The 10,272-nt window shown below is 38.3% G+C and overlaps 1 protein-coding gene across 2 annotated transcripts; it reads left to right on the top strand.

Annotated features, from left to right (window-relative positions):
* Positions 1 to 469: 469 nt before the first annotated feature.
* On the top strand, positions 470 to 9,965 carry DNAJC4_2 (DnaJ sub C member 4; the record flags this gene model as incomplete). 2 transcript variants are annotated; one of them, XM_051211575.1, is made up of 4 exons in its annotated part: positions 470 to 553; positions 6,749 to 6,937; positions 6,974 to 7,197; positions 9,664 to 9,965. In XM_051211575.1, exons 2-4 carry the CDS (start codon positions 6,767 to 6,769, stop codon positions 9,854 to 9,856), a joined length of 588 nt encoding a protein of 195 aa, XP_051071649.1. In that variant the 5' UTR covers positions 470 to 553; positions 6,749 to 6,766. The 2 variants fall into 2 exon arrangements, with proteins under 2 accessions (XP_051071649.1, XP_012800418.1); XM_012944964.3 differs by having other exon boundaries at positions 9,661 to 9,856.
* Positions 9,966 to 10,272: the final 307 nt, after the last annotated feature.

Below are 10,272 nucleotides of genomic sequence, written 5' to 3'. Positions count from 1 at the left end.
CCTACTTAAGCTTAGTTCCAACACTAACCTAAGGGGTAACACCCAAAAACTGGAGACACAACATAGCAGAACGAACTGTAGACACAACTTCTACTCCTTAAGAGTTGTCAAATGCTGGAATGCGCTGCCGATCGAGTCAGTCCAAGCGACTACCCAGGAGTCCATTAAGAGGTAACTTGATCTATTCTTAAGGACTAAGGATAATATCACACTATGATTTACTAATTCCTATTTCCTCTTTTATTGTTAACATACCTAGGTTCCTGCCTGGAGGATTTGGTGATCCCCTGCTACTAGACACGGAAGCCTGTTGAGCGAAAGCCTCTTCTATTCCGTCCACAACCATTTGAACCATTTGAACCTTGCTTAAACTCCTTACTTTAATTCATAGCCTGAAACATCAACCATAAACCTCTATCTTTAACGTCAGAAATAACTGACAAAAATTGAATTATTCATACCAAAACTCGCTACACTTAAGTAATTTTGCATCACATCAACAGTCTGCTTCACAAGGTCATCGGTACTTGACCTCGTTGTAAACTACAGAAAGGTAGCTCTGATCACTGGCCGACTGTTTGGTCTTTGTTTATCTCGATTCTCTTTTATATTTTAGAGCGAGATTACATTAACTGAGAAGTCTAGACACCAGCTAATGCATTTTATTGCAGATCTGCAATATATATAGCTGTTAACATTTAAAAGATGCCTGAAGTACTTCGAAGTACTGCAGTTATGTTTGACTGACCAGTCGAAATATATCAAGTCATATATTTTGGCCATTCGAATAAAATGCTCTTAATGGTCATGTGGATCTTTGTATGAAAATCTCTCCTCATATAGTGTACAGTTTGTCCAGGGAGATATATATCTCCCTGGACTGATGAGTCATCAATGTTGTGCAACAATGTCGTTTCATTCGTAATTATAATTTCGCTGGTATTCTGATAACTGCTCTGGTACCATATCGAATTTGTTTTAGTAAGACTGATGCACATTATTGTACCTAGTTATTGAGTTTCACTATCCCTGACGTAATAATTATGCTTCGTAGTTTGGAGGATTTACATCCTTTTGATTACCTAGCTGGGCGATTCCCTTAGGTTCAAATGGTTGTGGACGGAATAGAAGAGGCTTTCGCTCAACAGGCTTCCGTGTCTAGTAGCAGGGGATCACCAAATCCTCCAGGCAGGAACCTAGGTATGTTAACAATAAAAGAGGAAATAGGAATTAGTAAATCATAGTGTGATATTATCCTTAGTCCTTAAGAATAGATCAAGTTACCTCTTAATGGACTCCTGGGTAGTCGCTTGGACTGACTCGATCGGCAGCGCATTCCAGCATTTGACAACTCTTAAGGAGTAGAAGTTGTGTCTACAGTTCGTTCTGCTATGTTGTGTCTCCAGTTTTTGGGTGTTACCCCTTAGGTTAGTGTTGAAACTAAGCTTAGGTAGGTGTTTGAGAGGATGCCCAGAAGTGTTAAGAATACTATAAGCCATCAGTTCACCTCTAAGACGTCTATACTCTAATGGGTAAAGGTTAAGTGAAAGGAGGCGCTCTTCGTAAGGTTTGAATTTGAGTCCTCGAACTAATTTCGTGACTCGCCGTTGGATACGCTCCAAGGTGTCCTTCTCCTTTTGAAGTGAGGGAGGAAATACTATGTTTCCGTATTCTAAATGGGGACGGATAAAACTATTGAAGATTATATGGAAAGTTCTTCCGTCAAACTGGCCAAAAATGCGCTTCAATGTTACCAGTGCAAGGTTTGCTCAGAAGGCATTTTTGTCACAATCAGCATAAGACTTTAAATTGTGGGGCACCAAGTCGTTTTCGACTTGGGATAATACGATAGAGGAGTTTCCTAAGTCATAACTGTAGTCTGCTACATGTCGCAGATGGACTACTTTACACTTTGAAGTGTTAAAGGTAAGTCCTTTATCGTCTGCCCAACTTTGAAGTCGAGTCAGATCCTCCTTAAGTGCCTGTATATCCTCTTGGTTGCGTACCTCTTCCCAAAGTTTCACGTCATCAGCAAAAGTAATACGTTTGACGACACCTGTTGTGAAAGATCATTTATATATATCAAGAAAAGAGGTCCTAGTACTAAGCCCTTGGAGACCCCACTAGGACATTCCATAGCCTGAGATAAAGTAAAGTTAACCCTGACCCTAAAATGTCGAGTTTTCAGATATGAAATGAGCCAATCAATTAGAGATCGCCTGATACCCAATCGTTTGAGCTTATTGATAAGACATGTATGGTTAACCTTATCAAAAGCTTTTGAGATATCTAGGTAGATGATATCAAACTTCCCATTGTGATCGAGGATGCTTGTCCATCTGTCCACCGCAGTCAGCAGGTTGGTTATACAAGAGTAACCCTTCCTGAAACCATGCTGTTGGGGTGTGAAGAAATTTAAGGACAGTAAATAGTCATTTATACCATCACATATCAGGGACTCCATGATTTTTGAAGGTATTGAGAGAAGAGCCACCGGTCGGTAACTTGAAGGTTTGCTGCGTCGACCTCCTTTGAAAATTGGTGTGATGTGAGCAAGCTTCCAATTTTCCGGTAGTATTCCTCGGCTTAGCGAGTGTAAGAACATCACGCTAAGCGGCGTTGCCAGGATTGAGGCTGCTTCCCTCAGTATGGCAGAATGAACCATATCCGGGCCAGGAGAAGTGTCAACTCTTAAGTGCTGCAGTTTCCGGAACACCAAGTCAGCGCTCAGGTACACCTCGGAAAGTCCTTTGGAGTTGCAGATGAAGCTTTCGTCAGTATAGTTTATGTGGGTCGGTCTAAATGTCCGAGATTATTGTTCAGCCAAAAGGTTAGCGGCGTCGTCGTTGGTCGGGCCATTAAGACCTAGCAGTTGGGAAATTCCTGTTTTGGCTTGATGAAGAGAGGCTGCATAACGGAATAAGCTTTTAGGATTAGAGGCAAATATTTCCATAAGCTTTGTCTGGTACTGAAGCCTATCTTCTCTTATAACTTTCGTGCATATGTTCCTTATATGTTTGTATTGCCTGTACGCTCCGTCGTTGTCAGTTCGTTTGTACTCTGCCCAACAGTGCCTTTTGCGGCTTAGCAGGCGAAGAGTGCGGTTCCTGATAAATGTAGGTTGCTGATAGCTGTGGGGGACCGTTTGAGGAACTGAATGATTTGTAGCACTTAAGAGCGTGTGCAGTAGGAAGTCTCAATGAGCATCCACATCAAGTTGAGGGTGAACATCCACCTGTTGTAGATAGTCCTGTGGAGCTGACACATTCAACCGTTTGAATTTCCAGCGCAAGTTGTTGGTGGGATATCTTAGCTCAGTTTTGCTGACGAAATTGAAAGCTATAACGGCGTGATCGCTTTTGCCCAGGGAAAGTCAGGATTGAAAGGTTGTCAACTAGAAATTCTTCATTTGTAAATACCCAGTCTAAACGCGATGGTGTCTGACTGTTTTTCCAACTAGTTGCCGACTTCACATTTTCGTGTAATCCCAGATCCCTAATGAGGTTGAAGAACCAAGCTTCAGTTGAGTTTTCACCTCCAATATACGTATGTTCCGCAAAACTGACTCCTTCCAGCATATGACTGTCGTACTCGATGTCGGCGATAGGCTTTCTATATATGACTCCGACTAGACACCTCGAAGTAGCAGACAATCTTACAGAGCACTATATGGATTCCTCAAGATCGTTAAACTCGAGATTCTGAGCTTGGTGTACCTCCAAGCAAGATCGTATGTACATGGCTACTCCACCCCCAATTCCCGATTTTCTGTCGTTGCGAAACAAAGACATCCCAGGTACTGCTAACTCTTGGTCCGAGAACTGAGATGTCCAAGTTTCAGTTATTTCTATCAGATGAGCCTTATTAGTATTGCTAAGTTCATGTAGCTCATCCATTTTATTCGGTAGACTCGCGGCGTTCATGTATAAGCAGTTTATGCTTTCAATTTGAAACGTGTGAGCTTCTTCCTGTTTGTCTGTATGAGCCTTATGTGAATGGACAGGTAGCCTACCTATATAATGTTTGCCGAGTTGGTAGGCCCTGTCCTTTACACGTTTTTTTTATCATCGAGACAGTCCACAAGTGGAATGGTCAGCTCCAACTTGCTTTTGTGCTTTTAGTTCAGTAAGTGGACTAGATCCAGTCCTTCTTCGAAAATGCTATGGTATGTAATGCTTTTACTGATAGTCAGTCAATCAGCTGAAACGCAGGACCAGGCACATATCTGCATCGGTCCAAGTTGCCATACCTCATTAGCACAGGAAGATGAACAGCGAATTCATAGAAGTAGTTAATTCAGTGGTGGTAATACATAAAAGAAAGATTGCATATAAGGACATAGTACAGGAAGAAGGAATTAGTTCGTAGATAGAAAGATATGAAGTGATTTTAATCTCTTAGTTTAAGGGAAGACAGAGAGTGTATACACCTGCGTTATTGTGATCGATTCCAAGCCGCCCCTACCTTTCTCCCAACCATCCCCAACCCTAGTCACCATTGTGTGTCGTGGTAGTCGGTGTTCAGGCATACGTAACACGTGACCCGACCACCTCAGTCGATGAAGATTCGCAACCGCATCAACTGATTTACCGTCATTCCCTATTACCCTGCGTCTAACCTCATTATTACTTACCCGATGATCCCAACAGGTGTGAGCAGTATTTCTAAGACATCTATGATCAAATACTAGCAACTTACGAGTATCTTCTACTCTTAATGGTCACGTTTCGCAGCCGTCAATTAGAACAGAACGAACTGCCGGATAGTATACTCGTCCCTTAATTGATAGACGGATATCTCGCCTTTGCTATAGGTCACGTAAGTTGGCAAAGACCAAACGAGCTTTTCGAATCCGTACAGAGATTTCATCAGACACCAACCCATTAGGACTGATCACACTTCCAAGATAAGTGAAGTTCTCGGTGTGTTCGACTACTTCACTCCCTACCCTTAGTTCAGGTGTTGACTCAGACCAGTCCTGAAGCAACAACTTGCATTTAGAGGGGAGAAACGCATCCCAAACATTCTGGCATATTCAGTCGACGAGAGCGTTATTTCCATCAGTGGGTCTGTGATGAAGTTAAACAAAAATGGAGAGAGTGGACAGCCTTGCCGGACAGTAATTGATGCAGCCACGACCGAGTTTGAAGCCAGCCTGATTTCGTCGTGTTTGCAGTTCACGAGTCTTAGTTAGGCGACCGGTAATTATTGACGCTAGTATTTTAGATGCTATATTAATCAAATCAGTCCTTCTATGGTTATCACAGGATGATTTTGATCCCTTCTTATGTATTAGGACAATCAGTGACTGCGATCAGTCAGGTGGGATTACGTCCGACTCCAAGATTTTAGCTAAAATGTTAGTCGACCTAATCGCTAAAACTGGACCACCATCCTTAAAGACCTCTGGAACCAATCCATCTGAACCAGCTGGTCTTCCTTGTTTGAGATTAACTATAGCCTATTGAACTTCAGCTGGCGTCGGGGACCTACTTCAATGTTCCATTCACGCTGTCTGGGAATGGTGGGTAGTTGCAGAGTAACTGAAGGCCGGCTGAACTGCTCCTTAAAGTGTCCCACCCATCGTTCAAAATGTCTGGACTGTGAGAAGATAAGAGTGTCCTCTTCTTCCGAGATAGTCTCATATTTGACTTATAAATTCCAGTTTCTTTTATTAGTCTGAAAAGTTATCCTGTTCTAACTACAACCGCTGCCTTTTTCATTTCTTTTGCCTTCGTTGCACACCACTGCTCACGGTCGTTCCTTAGACTTTTGGTTAACCTAGACCTGATTTGTGTTTGCTGTTGTTCGTGTTCAGAGCATGATGGGATGAGTTTACGAGAATCTATCAGTGCATTGTTAATCCACTATCAGACCACTAACTAGTAACAGAACGTTAAGGAACAACTTAAATGACTTAATATTTCTTCCCCTATAGGTTCTTCATGTTTCCATGCATTAATCATGAGCTAGTAATCAAATGCACTGTCCTTATAAAATTTGATAACCTCTGCTTCTTACCCTAAGCCTTTTAATGTGGCTAGTTTCTTTGACCTCTAGGGATGATTTAGACATTTACCACTGTCGTCTACCTTGACTTACTCGACTGACTAGAGTTGGTGTTGATGATGGGGATTATATTTAATCACTGCATTTTCGTGGGGTTTTTGTTTGTTTATTGGATCTGCTTGAAGTCGTATACTTTCCGGTTGAGATATACAAGGTAGTTATATTTTCTGCATTTGCATAAATGCATATACTGAACGATTTGTGGAAGGTATTCGTTTTTATGGTATTTATACTAAGTTTCTTGATGATAAATAATAACTTTCCATGATAGTCAGTCTCAGCTTAGTTAAGAACGCTGTATTGTTAGCACCAGATGCGCATCTGCGTATTATACAAATGCTTTTACTACTGACTTTTTATTTCACGTTTCTGTGTGTATGGCTTAACTTATTATTTTATCCCTGAAATTCAGTAGCCACCTATTATCCTAAACTTAAAATTGGTCAGCGGTTGTGTGCTTCAATTGAGATTTGTTATTGATGGGATTATGTGGTTACGTGCTGATATTGTCTAAAAAGACAATACTAGCTCAGAGAACTCAACCCCACTAAAATTGTACGGGAACTTTAGCAATGAAAATTAGAACTATTACGCTGTTTCTCCCCTGGTTTTAGACAGTTATTAACGAAATATCATAAAACTGTGTATTTTAAGTAACTGAGCTTTTTTTTCTTATTAGGGAATTGTAATCGATCATATGTTCCTAGCCACTTCTGATAAAACTAGAAGATTAACTCATACTTTTCGTTGGGTATACAAGTATTTCAGCACATTGACAGGAGTTAGAGATTACTATAATATCTTAAATGTCAAAAGTACAGCATCCCCAGAAGAAATTAAAGCTGCCTACTTAGATCTATCTAAAAAGGTTCTATTTACGTCTAATTAATGATACCTTTATTAGTACCATCCTGACAAGTGTTTAGATGATAAAGCAAAGATACATTTTGCCGAAGTAAGCGAGGCGTATTCGGTCCTTGGGAGGTCGGAATCTCGTCAAGAATATGACTTAAATAGAAAAGTCAATGCTTTTGGAATTAGTGCTGGTGCTTTTCGAATGCATTATCCTCATCCACCACCTGATCTTGACAAGGTTGGTTTTGAAGCTTATGGGGACGAAATGCGAAGGTTAGTTCTGTTTGCTATTTGACTGTCCAATAGATTATTGTGTCCACAGGTATTCATACTATTTTTATAAGCTTTACTAGGTACAAAAATGTATAAGAACTCTTTGCTTGGTGTATAAGTTTATGTTTCAATGGATAAGACCTTAATAGGTTGTTGTGTGGATTTGTAATATTGGCCCCTCACTTTCTTTATTGTTTTCAGATTAGATTCACTTATCCTTCAACAGGGTTAAGCATTTAGCCTATTAAAAATTAAGAGTGGTAAAAGCACTGAATTTTGAGCAATTAGGTCAGGTTTACACCACTTGATTTAACCATTTTAAAAAGCTGGTGTACTGAAAGCATATATCTTACTTACCTTTCGTATCATATATGTATCTGCTCACTTTCCTCCTCACATTCGTAAAATTACAGATAACCATGTACGATTGTTAATGATAAATTACGTTCCAACTAACCAGGGAAAACTCACTGTGTATACGTTGTGTGTTGCAACTGAAGTTCCTATTTTCAATTCATCATTAAGTAATAGTTACTAGTATCTAAAACAAATATTTTTTCCTATCAAAGATTACGTGATCATGCCATTAATTAGTTAGATGGGTTCGTAATCAAGTGCATGTACATTAATGAATAAGTTTAGCTCGTGTTTTAGTAAAATATACTTAACATCAGTTTAATTAACCTTTGAAACCTTAACTCTCACGAGTTCTTCATAGCGAATACAATAGCAACCAATGGATCACGCTTTTCTGTGGTAATAAGTTTTAATTATATTAGTTATTAGAGCAATGCAAGACACTTCTTTTATATTGATTAAGACTGATTGACCAAGAATATCTGTATTTACTGACTGTTTTGATTAAAACTGACGGAATATTTCACACATGAGTGTGCTTCGGGAGTTAAGTCCTTCCGTAACTTTTATCAGGCAATCGACATTGTGCTGGACCATTTCTGTGAAATATATACATTGCTATTGATCAGTATGATTTCGTTTAAAATATATATATCCTAACAGTTAAATAGAGAAAGAATGTGATAATTTAATTATATGCTCACCAGTATCTAACTGTAGGTAGTAAACCTTAAATTATAGTTGTTCCGTAAAGATTAGATCTACTACACAATACCATTGCTTCACTTGGTGTTACACAATAACTATTAATTAATGTAGCTTAGTAACTGTATATTTTTATACTAATTGGCCTACGTGGTTAGACAATACTGGTTCCCATTTTAAAATTGAATAATAAATTGGGATTAGTTGGTGTGGTTACAGTAATCTATCGCCGCTATCTCGTTATCTGGCTGAGGTTTTAAAGACACTACTTGGTTCTTGTTATGCTCGATTGACTATCCTTATTTTGTCAATTTATACGTTCAAAACTAGAAAAGTTATTGTCTTTTTGTTTTCCTACGACTAACTAACAGGTTTTAAGATATAATACCTGTTAGCTATCTCCGGCGATTCATCCTAGTAAACGAAAATAAAATATAACCATTCAAAATGTTCTGTAGTTGATTTTCATTGACTTTTGAATGACCGTAATTGATATTTTTAAGTGCTTTCATCCATGTATTACCGATAACAAAAATAACTGATTTTGATTTGAAATTATGTGTTTGACTCTTTAACCTACTCAATTGATTGGCAGTTTTATTGTGATGCTCCAATATCCGGTTATGTAAATGAGACTAAAACTCATTAGGTTATATTAAGTTTCTGTGATAATCATACAAACTGTTTTTCATCATACATATAAATGAAACGTCGATAACCGTGTTTGTCTTTAAAAGTTTAAGTACCCAAACTCTTGTTTTCTTTCATGTATACTTTAGGAGTGTGAAGGTCGCCAATGTAAATCTTGAAATCCAAATTGTTGATATCAAAGGAATTAATGATTAAGATAATACTTCTAGTCGTCATCTTTCTAATCGAATTTGTATCGGTTTCGGTTATGCCGTTGTTGATATGTTGACTGAATTAAAACTAGTCTTAGTTGGCATATGTATATTCTGTGCAGATAGCCTTGATATTAGCCATTGACACAAGTTTATATGAAATAGATGGACAGGTTCCAGATAGAGCGAAACGCGCGTCTTGGATTCTACTGCTAGCCAAATGCCATCTTTTTGTAAAACTGAACTATCTGTCTAGTTACATTCAATGAATTAACACCTTTACTATTAGACCACAATTGATTGATCACTGGGTGGTGATCAGTGTCATGTTACTTTACTATTAGAGTTTTGATAACCCAATAACTGTTCAATCTTCTTTACTATCAACAGTTTTGTCTGTCGAAATATAATCTTCGCATTTTTTTCCCTATGTCCTTCTGGTTGTGTTTTCACTCTAATCTTATGGTATATGAATTAGTTTTTTCTTTTTTGTGTTATTTGTTCTTACAATTCACACAATTTTATTTTAGTTTTCTTGCTCTCTTTCCATTCGTATTAGAAGATGGGTGGAAAAAATGACACAGTGGGCAAAAGCACAAGGTCAGTATGAACTCGAAAGAGGCAGAGCAATGAAACCTAGCACGGGTGTTTATCAATTTGTCCCTCCAATAACCGGATATACTCATACTAATGGTCTTCTTTTCATTTCTACATTTTTAGCTGGTGCTGTATTACTCATAAAATCACTGTCATAGATACATCATATATATTTTCATCCTTTAAATTTTTAAAAGTGTAACTATCTGTAGATCGATTCATCTTGTAACTAATCAGTAAATTTATATAAATACTTCTCAAAAGTAATTTGTAAACTTTTATTCCTCTAATACTTTCTTCACAAAGTGCAGAAAACTTATAATCCTACGATTTTTGTCTATATGTATATATTGCGCGGATGAGTGTACTTCCAAAAATATGAACCTGTATTTGAGTGACCCATAAGGGATTTCAAAGTGCATACTTTTCAGCTAAACAGTGAGGATTTGTTGAACGGAGGTTTTTTTCCAAAAGTTACCATGGGACTTTTAGCTCTTATGTCGCTTTATAAACTAGATGACCATTTTGGCCTCATAAATAGTCATTGTAGTGTTTCGTGTTATGATATTCATCT

This window comes from Schistosoma haematobium, chromosome ZW (assembly GCF_000699445.3).
Source record: "Schistosoma haematobium chromosome ZW, whole genome shotgun sequence".
Lineage (NCBI taxonomy): Eukaryota > Metazoa > Platyhelminthes > Trematoda > Strigeidida > Schistosomatidae > Schistosoma > Schistosoma haematobium.
The sequence above is the reverse complement of the archived record's forward strand: the minus strand, read 5'-3'. Positions and strand labels throughout refer to the sequence as shown.